A 17,788-nucleotide genomic window follows, 5' to 3' on the forward strand; every position below is an offset into this window, starting at 1 on the left:
TTTTGAAATTTAGCTTTTGTCTTGAAGAACGCTGTTTAGAACTCAGACCGATGCTCTTTTTTTACAAGCATGTCCCAAAGATGACAGCACACGTGTTTGTAAAGCTATGCAGATTTCTCTAAAACAATGGTGATCTATATTATTATACAGAAGTATTTAGATGCCAAAAGGCACAAGTGAATAATTCTCCTGACAAGCTTTCAAACTCTGCATCCAACTCAAAGAAATTAAAGACAATTAATAGCTTAACTTGGCTGCCAAAAATGCAAATTATAATCCCTGTGTATCCTGCTCCACCTTAAATTATCAAGTGTTTATAGCACATGCTTATTCTTGAGATCATCTTTCCAGGTGCTACAGTTTTTGTCTCGTATAAACTATCTATCTGCTCTCCAGTAACCTCTGGAATACGTTCGCTAGAATGGAAGGTCATGCTGGATAGTAGGTGGATTTGTGTTAAGTACTCTGCACTTTTATATCTTGACATTTAAATAGTTTTCCAGCATGTGCTTCACTTCAGAAAGCTTCTCATATGCTGAACCACACTGTGACATCTTGTGCATACATTATGTTGTATAAAATACAATGACTGCGATAATGAAATATTTCAGACTGTTCACTTTACTTACTTTTCACATAGACATTAAATGTTACAGAGGAGCTGGCATCAGAATTGGACACAAAAAATGTGTAAATGCCTCCTTCTGTTCCTTTTAATCGGGTAAGGTGAAGTTCACTTGTATAACTGTAAAAAAAAAAATTAAGCATTACTGATGCTCACAACTTGCGATGAACAGGCAATTGCTGCACAGAAGCTAAGAAGTGAATTATTAGCACGCCATCTTCTTCTGCAGACACTGTCCATACTGACACTCTTATCTGGCATTACAACTGCCTTTGCACTATAGCATCCAAAAGCTCTGCCACTTCTAACACGCAGCGCAGCACCAGGCTTGGACCCCGTGCACGCATCACCGCCCGCTCCTTTTCTCACTGAGGAGGGAACCCAGATACACATCCCAGGCCACATGTGCTAGGTGCTATACTGGATTTTTGGAGGACCAGGGCTCAGCAGAGAACAGTGCACAGCAGAAATAAAAGCATAAGCTTTTGTCCAGAGCACGGGGCTCTCCTGTGGTGGTGGAGGGGGTCTCTGCACACAAACAGCTTTACATTCTTATTTTTGCTTGTTGGGCAGGAATGACATCTTGTAGGTGAGTTGTGAGTTTGTGGCCCGCTGGTCCTCAAATGGTGTGGTCAGCTCAACGCTATTCCAAATCTAGGTTAGCAGACTTTGCACCAGTTACTGTGGTAAGCCACATGGACTACGAGACCTTTTATAATCACAATTTTCTCACCATCTCTACTTTCGTCTTTCCAGAGCAGACTCTAGTTTGCTGTTCCGAAGTGGAATCGATTGCACTTACAATCATTCATATTACCTGTTATTGCCCACAGTCTTGAACTTGACATAATGGTCTGATGAATTCTGTAATGTTTCGTTCATGTACATCCAGACTTCTTCCTTCGGTTTTGGATATGCCTCATATTCCACTGTTAAATTTCCATTTTGTCCTGCATTTATATCTATTGTGGTATTCATTGTTGCAAACAAACGGACAAATCCTTTAGCTGATGGCCATAAGAGGGGAAGAAAAACAATTTCAGGGCCATTTAGAAGATTGACGGTATTCTAACCACACTTAGACTACTTCAAGATCTAGTGATCAAACATCCAACTGTGAAACAGGAAACCTTATCTACAAAGCAGAACTTGAACCCTCACCTGCCAAAACCAAGGCCACTAGCTATATATAGCAATGGGGCACAGGACTTAAAGCAGCCTTGAGTGCCTTAACAGAAATAATTCCATCTTCTGGTGATAAATAGCCTCTATTTGCTTTTGGAAAAATGCAAGCATGTGCTTGCTTCTACTCAAGTATTTACATTTTTCCAAAAATCAGAGTCGCTAAATGTATGGTACAAAAGAAACACTAAGAAAAAAGCAAGATAAATTAATCATTTATGACAATATACTAGAGTATTTAAGGTTTCTTTGTCAAGTGTAATTAAGAACGACATTACAAATAAAGGTATTAAAACCTGTAATTAGAGAAAAATGTGCTAAGTCCACAGACCTGGATACCAATTGTCTTAAACTAAGGCATTTCTGTTCATCTACTGCTGGATCTTAATCTTTTATTTGGCAGATACCATTTATCACTGTGCAGTTCTGTTCCAAAATATCATGTGGAGCAGCATCCTTACTGCAGTGGTTTTAATTTCATTAATAAACTCATCAGCTTCAGGTTTACTCACTTCGAAAAGACAAATTTTTCAGTCCTACTACACAAATTCATACGGGAATTATCAGTTTGACAGGCAGATTGCAATTACAAGGAAACACATTTACTGAGAGAGCTTGAATTTAGACCGAAAGTCAATCTCGGATCCCTGCTTCTTCCCACTTTCTAGTAATCAAACTTCTGTGGCCAGCTGGGCACCTGAGCTCGGAAAAAACAGAGCCAGCGGGGCTTGGTGAAAGCATATGGAGCTGCCAGAGCACTTGACAGATGCTTCGGAGAAGAAAGGATGAAGTAAACTCACAGCAGGCAGGTATGCTCTAAAATGCTCTCCATCATTAGAAAAGAGAAAAAGGTTTTAAATCTGGAAACCGAAGACTTTTAGTTCCTTTTTAGAGCTTTTTTCTATTTTCTGTATAACCACAGGATCCCCTATGCAACCTAGATTCAGAATCGGACACAAGAGCCTGCAAATAAGATTTTATGACTGTGCTATCAGTCCCCGAAACAGTTCTAGAAACTGTTTATGATTAGATAAATCAACGGTTAAAAAAACTGGTTTTTTATTTCTTGTAAACCTTTTGGCTAATGTTAAAGCCACAGCGATTTAGAAACTGATACAATCCCAGGATCTTTCCAGTACATGCCATACACCACTTCCCAAGACCCTGGGAGCTGGCACAGTTCAGATAAATATAGTCAGTTTGACAATGAATGGTGAAAGGCATCGAGGAGACAGTTTATTTTATTTTAAGTGAAATTGGAGAGGATAGGGAGAGAAAAGTATCTCGAAAAGGAAAGATTCCAGCTTTTCTCTGTTTTTTTTATTAAATACAAACTTTGCATTTTACTAAATACAAACTTGTTACTTTATTTTCTACTTTTTCTGTAGTTAAGAACTTCCCTCCTCTTATAATAAAAGCTTTCATATTGTTCCCCTTGGGTAAAAGATTTTCTTTCATACTTCACACTGTTTCACTCTTTTACATATGAATTTAGTCTCTCCTGCAAAAAAATGAGGAAAACATCACCATCGTTATGAGCCCTACTCCCTCGAATGGCAGAGCAAGGTTACGGGCACTCAAACTTCTGCTGCTCTGCTGAAGATCTGACCCACATAGGTCAAATACTTCTGTTTTCTTTAAGTTACTGGGGAAAGCAAAAAAAGCAATGTTGCAGGAATATCTGTGCAACAGAAAAAGATCTGAAAAGGAAAAAGGATCCAAGGCTACGCTTCCCTCCCTTACTACTCCCTTGAATGGTGAGGAACTGAAACGATTTTAGCCAACTACGCAGACTTCTTCAGAATGATCTTATTAAGTGTACCAACATGTCTTCAATTGGTTTATCAAATTAGCAGGTTTTGGCAGCTTTAAAATTCAAAAGGCACTGCGTGTCACCCAAGTTAATATATAGCAGACTCTAAACGAGTCTGTTATTAAACAAGAGGAGAGAGGGAGTTCACTCACTGTTAAGGGACACGATCCAAAACCTGTGGAAGTGATGGATAGTGGGTTTGCCACGGGAGTGAACTCTGGAACAATTTCATGCTGTCTATGCACACTGCAATGGTCCTCACGGCATTATTTTAAATAGAGGTACATATATAGCTTCTACGTAAAAAACAACTGACACACCGATGTCAGCGAAATTCCCTTCAGCTTGGAAGGCAGGTATTAAAGATATGCTTTGTGCTTGTGCTGCCAAATTACTTAAGCATAGGGATAGTACCAGGCAAAGGTAAATTACTTGCTTCATTAAGACTGGATTAAATTCAAAATTAAACCAGGAAGGATGAGACAAACCAGAGAGATGGAAACACTGTTGGATGGTTGTTCTAACATCACATTCCAATAACATGCAAAGGGTTATAGAAATTAAAGTACTCATACACACCACAACACTTCCTCAGCCATTCCATATAGTACCAGTCAGCAATAACCTTTTAATAAAGCAACTTTACTCACTGAGGTTTGGGGGAAAGGAGAGAGATGGAAGGGAAGGCGCCCCAGTGTTCTCATTTTCCACCTCCCGCTCTTAGAAATGTTAAGATTTCTACAAGAACTATTTACCTAGTGCTTTCAAAGTTACTGTGGCATTGGTTTTTCCAAAAGGGTTTTCTGCTTGGCATGTGAATTCTCCAGAATCATTAACTCCCACTGAACGGATGTTCAATGTTAATTTCCTTTCGTATCCATAATCACCCAAATTTCTGCTTCTGCTTGTAACAATCTGTCGGTAAAAAACAATTAACATCTAAAACACTGTGTATGCAGCATCTTTCCTAGATAAATTAAAAATAGAAGTAATTATAACTTTGCTATATTAATATTCATAACTTTAAACCGGAATAATAAGCCACCACGACAAACTTGTCACTAGAATCTCTCCATGCAAAACAAGTGTGTGATCAGCTGTCTTTGGGAGATAATGTCCTCTACTAAGTCCTATCCCCTCCCCTTATTTTTTATTTGTTTCCTCCTCAAGCTCCACTGTAAGGCAAGAATGCGTGCGCACACACGTGCGCGTGTGTGTGTCTGTGTGTGTGTCTGTGTGTTCACCTGCCCCAAGAGAGCCAAATAGGAGAGATCAGCCCTAGCCACAAAGCTGAAACTCTCATTTCTTCAAATACTTAAATCATATGGAGAAAAGGGTGTTGTGCCCAAGGTCAGACCCAGCTCACTCTGGCTAAATTTCTAACGCTGATGAAGGTGAGGAACCGACAGAAGGTTTTATTTGCACTAACAATGCTTCTAGCTGTAGGGCTTGATGCAAAATGAACACTGGGTCTAATGCTCAGAAGCTGCTGCTATTGTAAAAAGTCACTGCAACTCTGAAGTGTGGTTCCACTCAAGTGGTGTCTAAAAATCACTGAACTCTCTAATGGTTGCAATGTCTCTCAGTGAATGACAAGAGAGAATATAAGGTGCTGGAGCTTCATTTTAAACTGGGTCGCTCTACGCGTCAAGTCCATGGCATCTCCTCATTGCAGACATACTGCAGAGAGATCTGCTCACGGCACGCTTTGCATGGCATCCTTGCTCTGGAACCCACTCTGCTTCTCGGTCCATAGCAATCCAGATTTATTAATCTTACAGGCAACTGGAAACTTCCTTTTCTTTCCAAAGCATTGAGTATATCATGACTTTATGCCTATGCATGTGTGCTGGAACTAAAGAAAAAATAAATGCTTTGAGGTGTTGACTTTAGTTTCTGTGAGAATGCTTGTTGTGGTTGGAAAGACTGATAAATTTACATTGATTAATCCAAATGCAGACCTGGACTTGTGATTTTCTAGTAGAATGATTTCAATTCTTGGAGGTGCCAAGAGGTTCTAGATAAATTTAATCTTTTCAACGCATTTTTGGTTCCTCCTGAACTGTAATAACCACCAACAGCAGTTTGGTTTGTATGGATGTGCTTGCTTATAAGAAGTCTCCTAATTTTCAAAAGTGGTGATAACTTCAGTCATACAAGGGAAATGTTTTGTTTCTTTTTTTCTTCAACCTGTTCAGGACAAAATGTAATTCTGCATCTATATAAACATGAATTTTATGTATTCTGTTTCAGTACAAAATTTAATTTGATAGTCAATATTTAAAAGACAGCATCCCATGCTATTTACCAGAAAGGACAGAAAGGTCAAACTTATTTGGTCAAAAATATTTTCCTCGTGGCTTTTACTCATAAAATGAAAAGTGATAAAGCACAAAAACTTAAGGGAAGACCCTGATTTCATCACACTGTAACAAAGAAAAGGGGGGGAACGATAGAAGAAATGAAGTTCTCAGATGAAGGACTTGTAGTTGACCTTGGCACAGGACCAAAAAGCCCCATCTGCATGTCCCATGCCACCTTCATGTCATTTATACCTCCTCAACCCTTGGAGCTGCGAGGTGGGATTTCTGGAGCAGCGAGCACTTAGTGGGAGCATCTCTGCCAGAGCTGGCGGATTAGCTAAGCATGGCATACCCAGCCCCAGGGAACGGGCCTCCCATTCGCTACCTGCCCGAGGAGATGTGATTTATCCAAACATCACAGCATCACAGAAGCCTTTTTTTCCATACACACGTGGACTGCGAATTATGTATTCTGGTCACTACCATTAGCAGTAAACGACCAGCCAATTAGCATGGGAATGTATACGGCAGGAGCTACTAACAGGTCTTCACAAGGGCTTTTAATTCATTTAAATTTCAGGGTATACCCAGAAGACCAAGAAGCGTCTTTAAAAACAACCCAGTTCCTGCTGCTCGTTTCAAAGGCAGAGCTGGCCGCATGCTGGCTGACCAGGGGAGGGGATCTCTCTGCCCCTCATCTGCAGAATAGTTGCGCTGCCGGTAACGAACTCTCCTGGAGCACTTAGCCTGCCAATAATTTAATTTGGTGATGCCAGGCAGTAACTTCATCTATCACTACAGACAGAAGCCAGTTCACTGGTTCATTTTTCAGAAGTTTCCCAGTTAGTGAGGCGCACCGTGTAATTTAAATGAATTAATCATTCCTGTGAATGCTTACTACTATTCCTGTCACATACAATCCCATGCTAATTAGCAGGTATTTTACTGTTAATGATAATGACTAGAATATGTAATTTGCAGTCCATGTGTTGATATTTGCAGCTCCCATTGATTGCAATGTGATGTGTAGGCACTCCGTGCTTCCGTATTTAGGCAGCCCAACAGAGGTCACCTAAACTTCACATTGAAGAGCCAAACTTTAATTTCTGTTTGGGAAGAGAAGCCTGTGCGGATGCTTTTCCTCCCAGCTGTCTGCCTGGGCACGGGAGAGCTGTTGCTGGCCCCTCACCAGTGTGCAGGATGCGGGACCTTTGGAAACGCAACAAATCCAAACCGATATAGCATCAGGTATCCAAGACAAGCACGTGAATGTCTACAGAGAATTTGTGTACTGTGCTGAGGCATACATGATACAATTAAAGGAACTCACCCCCTTTTTGTGAGAAATCCAACTAGCTTGTACGCTGCTATCCACATCCGTGATCACACATATCACTTCAAATTCTTCCCCTTCTTTGAGAAGCTCATAGCTTTTGGATAAGGTGATGATGGGAAGAGTTTTGTGAACTGGAAAACAATTTAGAAGTGCGTTACTTTTCATTAGCTTCAGAGCTTCCAAGGGGGCATAAAAATCAACAGTCATTAACTTTCCAATAAGATTTCAGGCCTCCGAGAGGTATTAGAATTTCTTTAATGTATTACACAGTTGTTCCTTTACAACAGGCACATTTCTGCTTCAATCTCCCTTCAAATTACACCTAAAGTTAGATAACACTTGTTAGAGCTTAGCAACTTGCATGAAGAAACTTGAACAATGTTGAACTGTCAATGAGACAATTCATTCTATGACAGCAATCAAAAAGTTCCACTCTGTAACTGAAAACATGGTGAGGATCAGCCACTGAAGAATCGCAGCCTAGCATTAACTGCAAATTTTAATTACAAATTACTACAGCTGACGCAAAGTACTGTCCAACAGTTCCCTGAAAAGCCCCTGATGGACAGCCTAGGAAGGACAGGTACAGCTCAAGGACTTCAGCACACATGTCTCTGAAAGCACCACAACCTCTGCTCAGGGTGAGGATTCACAGAGGTGGCTGCAGCCAAAACCGTGGATAAGTTTGTCACCCAAGAGGTAGGCGGTTACAAGCAGCCATGGGCTAGCTGTACCCCTGTTCTGCTTCGGGGTGTCTTTTGTCAACAGTCAAGTATATTTGAAGACTATGTGCTTCTTATCTCTGCAAAGCTCTTCAGCACTTCCTCAGTTCCCTCCACAGTTTATTTTTCTGTTTTCTTCATCCTTTCTTCAAATTTTCCTCATTTATGAGACTCCAGTGAACTTCCCAATCGGGCTTTTACGCAGGAAGACTCACTTTCAAACCGTGAATGCGACATATATCAGATAAGGCCTTCCAGACTCTCTTCCTGCCTCTGACACAGGCTTTGCAGTTATCTTAGGTAAATTATACGAAACTTAGGACAACGCCACGCTTTTCAGCCATTCATACTTAATGTTTTCCTCATGTTCTACAGAAGAGAACAAAGAAACATGTTTTCTCTCTTCAGATATAAAGGCTCCCATAAAAATCCCCCTCTGGCGTTCAGCAGTACCCAAGAGACAGGAGGAAGCCGGTGCAGAAGGCATGCTGTGTTCTCACCTGCCAGCAACATCTACGAACAACCAAAAAAAAGCTGTAAGGCCATAAAGCCCCTCATTGTTTTGAGAAGGGCTGGACATAAACACTCCCCGTGCTATCATAGCAGGGCTGGTGTGTATCTGAGTACGCCTGCACAGCTCCCTGTGCCATGGAAGCCTCTTCTGTCTTTCTGCACCAGAAGCTCAAGCCTGGGGGTCTGAGCGCCACGGTTATGATTACAAAAACAATGCCCACCAAAGGGTCTCCAACACACTTAAGTCTTCAGCCAAGGAGAAGGTAGGAGTGAACTGGTGAACTCGACAAGGATTGAACACTACAGCACAGTAATTACAACACTGAGGATGAGAATGCTGCTTTACTGCTGATGGCCTTCAGCAGATGCTTCCACTTACTGCACGCTTTCCCCCAGACAGAGAATGCGGGCAGAGGGCTCAGGTCCCGCGGGCCACCTACAGCTGCCCACCATCAGTGGGCCGCTGGCGATGGATGCCAGGTCAGCACCCTCCCATCTGAAGTCACCACTGTATCAAGCAAATACAGACTTTTATCCCGTAAAAAAATGAAATAATCCAATACTACAACTTGCACTCTCCTATGCCAGAGAAATGTCAGTTATGTCAATCAACTGCTTTCTTTGGCCATCACTGAAAAAACAGTTGAAAAAAACCCCTTGTTACAGAACAAACAACAGAGACAGCAAGAACGGACTTGATTTTTGCCGTCAAAGGAGAATGCCAGAGATGCCTCCACTGATTAAACTTTTGTTCTCTTCTCATTAATTGAAATTTAGTATTCATTAAAATTCACTATATCAGAGTTTCCAAATCACCAGGAGAAAGACTTCTTCAATTTGCCACAGCAAACTGCACACTTGAGATGGCCCCCGCTGCCCACCCCCTGCCCCACCACCGAGGAGCACAGCACTGGGCAGGTCACATAGCCCCGGGCAGGTCACACAGCCCCAGCTGCGGAGCAAACACCAACGTGTCCCCTCATCACACCACAGGACAGCCCTCCTTCACCAGCACAACGGGCGATGCTGGTGGTGGCCTGGCCTCAGCTCCTAAGGCCTGGCACGAAACAGGCAGCGGCGGGAAGCACACCAGCCCGCTGCCCTGAGCTGTGCACCCCCTGCTCCGGCAGCAGCCTCAGCAGCACCGCCGGCACAGCATCGCTGACAGCTGGATGCCTCTGAAAGCACAAAGCCAACCAACGCAGCCCCTACCTGCCGCTCTCCTTTCAACAACAAAAAAACCCAATGGGACACCTCAGCTGCGTGAACAGAAATGCGCTTGCAGCCAACAGAAACTCCCGGTGCACAACCTATGCGTGTGCACGGACAGAGGATGCTCCCTCCCCAGACCTTACTGCACCCTCTGCCTTGCACACACGCCTTAGCACAGACACACTCTCAGCTGCAGCGAGGGGCTACTTCATTCAAAGAGCCCCAGAGCTACACAGAGAATAAACGCATTTACTTGCCCCTGAGGAAACGCCGAGCCAGCTTGGCTTGCTGAACCGCTCCCTCCACTTCTCTCCTCGGTATTTATACAGCAGATTAATGACACACGGGGTAACCGTAGGCTCCAGACTGCCCAGACAAAACCAGCCTGTAATGTACTGCACAGCCAGGCATCAGGCTTCTCCTCCTTCCCAAACCCACTTAACCACCCAACCCTAGGGCACAAGAGCGCATGAAGGTCAAAGGTAGGGCATCATCAACAGGTTTGCAGAGCTAAGTGGTGCCTCTGGCAGCTCAGCCACAACGCACTCCTCATCATGATCTGCGCACATGGTTGCTGTTGTGACCATCCTCACTCATGAAGATGAAGACAAACAAGGGCCCTCTGCTCCCCCAAGCTCTGCCTCTCCACTGAATCCCTCTTCTTCAAGCATGAAGGTCAAAGGTAGGGCATCATCAACAGGTTTGCAGAGCTAAGTGGTGCCTCTGGCAGCTCAGCCACAACGCACTCCTCATCATGATCTGCGCACATGGTTGCTGTTGTGACCATCCTCACTCATGAAGATGAAGACAAACAAGGGCCCTCTGCTCCCCCAAGCTCTGCCTCTCCACTGAATCCCTCTTCTTCAATGCCATCAATCAGTTCCTCCTGCTGTCACTTGTGGGTATCAGACTTGTGAGTCAGGCACTCAAATCTCCACCTTGCCTGCACAAACTTGTCCAAACCTCAGGGCCCTGTTTTGTCCTTGAAGTTTAACAACACAACCCACGTTTCTTAGAATGGTGAAAAAAACACCTGGAAATCACCAGGAACAGAAAATAGAAGTGATCATGGCAAAACCTGCTGAGCACAGCAATAAGCCAAATGTCACAAGATCAACTTGTGCCCCCACACAACTTGCCCAGAACAAGCTTTCTAAGCCCACCATGTTCTTCTGGACTGCCTGCAGCAGTCACAGGAGCCACAGAGCAATCCCCTGGTGCGCAAGCACATCTGTCTTTGAGTAGAAGACTCCAAAAGCCTCCAGAGGAGACCACCACTTCCAGCCCCCCCATGACAAGGTCAGGACACAAGATGAGGCTTCACAGCACTTCCCATCAGCTCCTGGGACATAAAGGGGAAAATCAGGTGCTCTACAAGAAGGTGAAAAGCCTGTGTTACCTGGCCTCACATTCAGGAAAATGTGCTCCGATATTTTCTCAACTCCATTGTGCTTGGCCAAGCACTGGTAGCAGCCCTTAAATGACCTCTGTACATTCTTTATAACGATGCCTTTCTGGGGATTGGGAGTGAACATCATATTTTTGGGGAGAGGCTTGCCATCGCATTTTCTCAGCGTGAAGTTTGAAACATCTGGATCTGTTAGCGGGCACACTAGCAGGATGTCACTGTCTTCTTTTCCATAGATCAGAGAATCAACAAGGAAGAGTACGTTTGGATCTGTGAAGAAATGCAAAGACCCGTCAGAGAAGCTGACATTGCACAGGAAACTTCTGATGACCCTAACTCTGCAACTGGGCACTTATATCAAAGAAAGTTTTACATTCAGCCAGTAAAACTGAGTATTACCCAATTCATGTTTACCAAGAGACATTAAACTTTTTCTTAAAAGAGCTGCAGAACAGGAGATGTGCAGTAGCATTCAATACCAGACACACTAAAGAATCATGTGCAATAAAAATAATCTTACTGCTTTTTTATTTGGAGATGGATTTTTTTTTTTGCCTTGTTTAGCTCCAAAACCTCCACCTTCCACCCCCAACAACAGTAAACAGATTTTCACAGACCATTAAAAGTAATTTGCTTTTAGCTAGTGGCAGGGCTGTAAGGTTTCATGCCCACAGGAGGATTTTGAAGAAATTTATGAGCAAATGGAAGTTGAAAAGCACCTAAATTATGGTTTTCACTTCTGTAAAATACATAATCTAAATGAACACACATTGCTACCAGAGGAAGCACCAAACAACTTCTCTCTCTCTCTCCCCTCCCTGAAAGCAGGGGTTATTTTTAGCCTCCTTAGAAAAAAAAGGGCATACAAACAGCGTATCTGATTGAAAAATCATCATGTAATCTTTTACAAAGGTAACTTTTCTAAAGCATTCCATCTTGGCCAACCACAGCATACAAACATACAGTACTTTAGACACTTTTGCAATGAAAGTTGAAGCCCATGATAGCTGATGACCTTGAAACGCTAAGAACCTCACCATTAATAGCGAACACAAAAATGAAGGATGGTGTGGTGACAAACACTCTGTAAAAGCTTATTTCAGCTTCCATCTGCCCTCCCTACAGAGTAGCATGAATTAGAAATGTAGAAACAGAGGGAAAAGTTTTCCTTCTTTTTTGCAAACTGGCTTCGTACAACTTGAATGATTAGAAATCAACAAACCCTGACTTAACAAGGAAGACTGAGAGAATTTGGTTAAGACGATGGACAATGTGCATTTGGTTTAAGACAAGAAGTACCAGGCTGAAAATGAAGCATGGGACATTCACATAAGCAATTAGGAAATGCTAAGTTGAAGGTTGCTCATCACTGAACAGACAAGTTACTGGCTGGTTTCTAGCTTAGAGTGAGGGTGTAGTTTTAACCTCATTTGATACTGCCGCCCAAGAAGCCCCCACAAAATAAAAGCTTTGAAGCATCAGTCTAGAACTAGGGTATGGAGACTACTAACAAATGAAAAAGTAAAGTATGTCTGAACAGAACCAAAGTGTGACGTTTTGCACGTGGAGATACTTAGAGGAATGCTATGAATAGCTGTCACTCCTGAGCTGGAAGAGCATGGACTAGAAGAGCTCATCTAAACGTCCCTGCTGACAGAGACTTAACTGATTGGTTTCCTCTCAGTCCACTTTTTCTCCAATATGGATGGAGCCAAGTATCTTCACTATACAGAAAGTATGGCTCCCCAGGAAAAAATAAGACATTTTTGGAAATAGAAGAAAGGAACAAGACCTGTTTCATTAACAGCTGAAATTGCAAGTAAGGCCTTGGCTGGGGTAAGAAGAATTGCTGAGGTGCTCCCCTCCCATCTTCCATCTCCCTCTGGAAGGGAGACATCATGGTGAGAAGATATGAAAGGATTTGCTGTAGGGAATCCAGGCACAAAAAAAGCTGCTTATGGTCATGTTCTTCCCTTCACAGCTTTCCACCCCAGGTACATCTTGGGTAGCACTTGCTTTCTGGGCATACCTCAGGTTTCCAACACAAGATGTGGTGGTGCTTATCATTGCTTGCGTCTGAAAAGACGAGATCAAAATTAAGAGATTTTTCTCTCTTCTGTAGGTGTCTGAACTAGCTTGACCTTCACTAAACTTGCTTGGATAGGGACACAAACCGCTTCTATAGACACAACACAGGCACTTTCTGCCAAAGCAGAAAGGTGAAAGAGGTAAGCGCCTACAGTCTGTCAACACTGTGTCATCCTCAGTCACAAAAGCATAGAAAATTTGTTATTAGTAGATCCAGATGGACGTAAGAGATAAACAGCCACCACCGTTTTATGTGCCACTTGGGACTGCGCAGGATAGAGGTTCTTGGTCCTGTTCTCTCTTCATTCCCAGCTTTACAAGCAGAAAGTGTATGGGGTGCTTGTGGCAACCCCACAAGCATCTGAGTTCACGGTAGCATCTTCAAGGTGATGTAAGATGTCATTAAGCCACAGCCTATTGCAAAATGATGACCAACCTCACAAACATACTTATTTTACTGCCAGGAACTTGTCAAAGTGAAGCTTGCACATTTTTCACACAATTAAGACAAAGAAATTAACAACATGTTGCATGAGGGCCATGCAACTTCTCTGATGCTTTGGTAATCATGCTCAGTGGGAGGGCTGCCTGCTATCCTAAGGTGAAGGAGTCACTCACGTAATGGAAGGCACAAACATCTCTATGATCACAGCTGTCTGGGATAATTACCATGACCTTCAGGAAAACAGTCATGGTAGATAAAGTCAACACTGTTTGTCATATATAGGTAAAATACATGCCAGATTTCCTTTAGTCATAGTCTTAGAGAAACACAGAGGGTCAAAAAAACTCATCCATGGTAGCTGCATGACTATTTGGACAACTCAGGAGGAGTTAAAGGAGCACTTTTTAAATTGTGTGGCCACTATGTCAGATATCTTCCCTTGGGAAAATACTCTTTGCTGTGCTGTGCTGGTATCTCCCTGTCTTGGAGAACAACCTTGCAGTAATCCTCAAAGGACTGGCAGGGTTCAGAGGAGGCTCTTTGAGGCAACGCCTGTTGAACAAGGAATGCTGTCTCCAAGGAAGTGGATGCTGTGGGACTTTTTTCCATCAACAGGGAAGAAAGACCACCAGAGCTATGTGAAGGAGAAGCAAAATAACTGTCTTCCTTGGAAAGGAAAAGTGAATGCCAGGCATGGTAAACTGTCAGCTTGAGGGCAGCTGATGAAGCCACAGATCAGGAGCCAACAAAAGAAGGAAAGAAATCTGAAGAAAATGCTGAACAAAGAAGAAGGGTAATAAAGGATGGGGAAAATGTGTCAGAGCAGAGGCACCTTTTTCCCATTTAAGACATTTCTGATCAGTCACAAGGTAGATCAGGAGCTGGAGGCAGAGGAATCATTGCTGCCTGCTGACTTAAGCCTGAGAGTGCAGCCTTGAAAAGCCAAATCCTTTAACTAACTGCCTCAATAAATCAAGAGCTTGGGGCCAAACCTTACATGACTCCATACTGATGGATGGCATGGAATTAAAAAGACATTTCTACATACTGCTTGCTTCCTCACAGTACAACTGACTCATACAACTGATTCAGGTCGCTTGACTAGCTTCTAGAAAGAGAGCTCAGGTATATTTCACCACAAAACAACAGGGATGTAAAGAGAAACTCATCCAGAACTTTGCTCTGGTGACAAAGGCCATTGCAAGCAAAGCTGGGAGTGAGTTTTCTTTCTACTGGACAGGGAAGAAGATTTCTTCTATCAGACTGTGTTCTCCCTCTGTACCTCAAATTCATTCCCTCCTCCAGCATTTACTGTCCTATTATTTTGGGAGTGGGAAGGGGGGGGGGGGAGCAAAAATAATGCCTTCATTCATATTTACCTTTAACAAAAACATAAAAAGAGGTGACAATACTCCCTTTGCTTTTGCATATGTATCTGCCTATGTCTCTGACTGTTGCATTTTTGGTGTACCACTCTTTCTCATTGGAACTTCTTGCTTTTGCCAATGGGTCCGAGTTCTGGAAATTCCAAGTCACGGGTCCATCCTCGTTGCACTTCAGCCTTAATTCCTCCCCTTTATTCACAACCAGTGAAGATTCTTCATGGGGCAGTGAACCACCTGGGAAAAAAAAAAGCACAAAATACAATGCCTGTCAATACAACACTCTCTTTTTTTCTGCGGCAAAATTGTTATTTATAGTTGTATATGTGCAGTTAATATTTTGGGAGTTATTTCTTAAAAATACTAAGCTGCAATGGCACTGTGCAATTCTACAGACAACTTTTGGCTTGTAAGACCTTTGCACACAACTGCAAATAACCACTGCAGATGGAAACTGGCCTTTAAAAAAACATTTGAAACTAGTTTCAGATGCACCAGTTTCTGCAATGGTTTGGCTTTTGAATGGGAACAGACCCAAGCTATTTAAAAATTAAATTCAAGAACATATGAGCCTGATTCTACATGGCAGCACTTTTAATCATTCTTTGTCATTTACCCAGTATGTTGCCAAGAACTAAAGTCTCCTTGCTCAACAGTTATCTTATTTTAACTGCTCTCTCACGTATTCAGAAGCTCCACTCACACTCTTAGATTAGAAGTGTCCAGTTTAATGAAGGCATCAGTACATGTTTTCCATACCTATTTCTTTAGTTGAAGTGCTAATCTGTCATCCCTTACCACCAAAAAAATTTTATACAAAATATTCTTCAAGCTTCCATCCCAACACTACCAAATTATTTTTACTGAGGTACTGAGGTACCAATCTCCTAGTCACTAAAGCTGCTCTAAATGACCTCTTAGCTTCTCTTTCACTGAACATGCCATAACACAACTTTTAAACAGTTCTCAGAAAATAAAGCTGTGTAAAATCAGCAGCCTCAATTCACAATTCCCAACTACTTCCCACCTCACATGCGTACTTGGAGAAAGCAGCACATTCAGGCTTCTCTGGCTCCACTGTTAGATAAGTCAAGCAGGGGGTTGCTGAGTTAGCACACCCCTGATGTGAAAGTCTTAGTGAACCTACAAAATGGAGTTCATAAATGAAAATGCATATAAATTCTCACGACTATGGACCTACTTGAACATCAGAAGAACATATGCAAATATTGAGGTGGTCTTGCAGGAACAAATCCTTCCCCTTTCAGAGCAGCTCTTTAGTCCTACAAGTAATCCTTAGTTTACAATAACTGTGCTGTTAGCTAATGTCCTTCTCATGTGAAGCACAGTTGTACAAGATTGTACAACATCTATATGTAGTAGCAGAGTCTTGTCGCTGAAAATACTACTTGCATTTAAAAACACACTCTGTGGCTCCTTTCAGAAGCTGAATTTCCCTACCCACACAGATAACAACAGACGTTCAAGCAAAACAATTGGATAATCAGTTGGGATGAGATTATATACTCCAGACTTAATTCACTCATCTCACAGTTTTAGTTGTTCTTAAGGTATATACTGGATTAAGACCAGGTCAGGTAACTGCTCCTCCTCCCGACAAATCCAGCACAGAGTAGGAAGCAAAGGACGGTCAGACCACCTGCAGAGTCTAATTACTTGGTTTGTGGCCTGGGTTTTGGAAGGAGTCCTTGTTCTCTCCGCATCTCCCTCAGATTAAAATTTATTTATCAGTGCTACACCCAACAGGCAGTCATTTTTCCAGCACCACCAGAAATTTTCCATGAGGTCCACTAATCCTGCATATACACTTCCATGACTGAATGCATAAACAACCATCCTAGAAGTAATAATTGCCATAAAAAGGCAGAAAAAATACACTTTTAATTTCAAATCTGCTACCTCAAAATGCAGGTGTGAGCCTGAGCTGTGACACAGCAGCTCGACCGAGGAGAGCAAAAGTCCAAGGTCTCAGGAGCACAGGTCCTGGCCAGCAGTGGCTCTGCAGACAGGAGCTGGAAAAACCCTTTGCCCAGGACAGCGGGGGGCCTGACAGCAGGGTAAGGAAAGGCAAGGAGACCTCTGATTTGCAAACCCCTCAGATCAGAGAAAGCAACTTTCAGCGCCTGAGAAGACAGAGGGCAAAGACCTCTAAGAAGGTCTCATGAAAGACCATGCAGGTCCTTCATGGGGATGTTTTTGGAAGACTTCTCTGCTGCTTCCCACAGACCACGGGGTGCTTCAAGCTACACAGAACAACAAACATGCAATGCTGTATACCCACTATGGCGCTAGGTCCTCAGACGAATCAGGGAAGGCTGGGAAAGAAGATCGGGACCTCCCTTACTGGCATCACTCCCTACCTGCAGCCAGCAAGGTCTCAGCCTGGGCCCTGCCAGGGGAGTTGCGTGTGTGGCTGGGCTGGGATGGCCCCCGCTGCCCACCCCCTGCCCCACCACTGAGGAGCACAGCACTGGGCAGGTCACATAGCCCCGGGCAGGTCACACAGCCCCAGCTGCGGAGCAAACACCAACGTGTCCCCTCATCACACCACAGGACAGCCCTCCTTCACCAGCACAACGGGCGATGCTGGTGGTGGCCTGGCCTCAGCTCCTAAGGCCTGGCACGAAACAGGCAGCGGCGGGAAGCACACCAGCCCGCTGCCCTGAGCTGTGCACCCCCTGCTCCGGCAGCAGCCTCAGCAGCACCGCCGGCACAGCATCCCTGACAGCTGGATGCCT

At 43.3% G+C, this 17,788-nt stretch overlaps 1 protein-coding gene across 1 annotated transcript in view; it reads right to left on the minus strand.

Annotated features, from left to right (window-relative positions):
- KIT (KIT proto-oncogene receptor tyrosine kinase) overlaps positions 1-17,788 on the minus strand; it is a 47,644-nt gene that overhangs the window by 20,967 nt on the left and 8,889 nt on the right. The window contains exons 4-9 of the mRNA XM_019471545.1: positions 15,027-15,297; positions 11,106-11,384; positions 7,254-7,390; positions 4,376-4,535; positions 1,443-1,632; positions 630-745 (exon numbers count right to left, since the gene is read on the minus strand). Coding sequence (XP_019327090.1) covers positions 630-745; positions 1,443-1,632; positions 4,376-4,535; positions 7,254-7,390; positions 11,106-11,384; positions 15,027-15,297 — 1,153 coding nt within the window. The remainder of the gene's footprint in view (positions 1-629; positions 746-1,442; positions 1,633-4,375; positions 4,536-7,253; positions 7,391-11,105; positions 11,385-15,026; positions 15,298-17,788) is intronic.

This window comes from Aptenodytes forsteri, unplaced genomic scaffold (genome assembly GCF_000699145.1).
Source record: "Aptenodytes forsteri isolate BGI_AS27 unplaced genomic scaffold, ASM69914v1 Scaffold65, whole genome shotgun sequence".
NCBI classification, from domain to species: Eukaryota; Metazoa; Chordata; class Aves; order Sphenisciformes; family Spheniscidae; genus Aptenodytes; species Aptenodytes forsteri.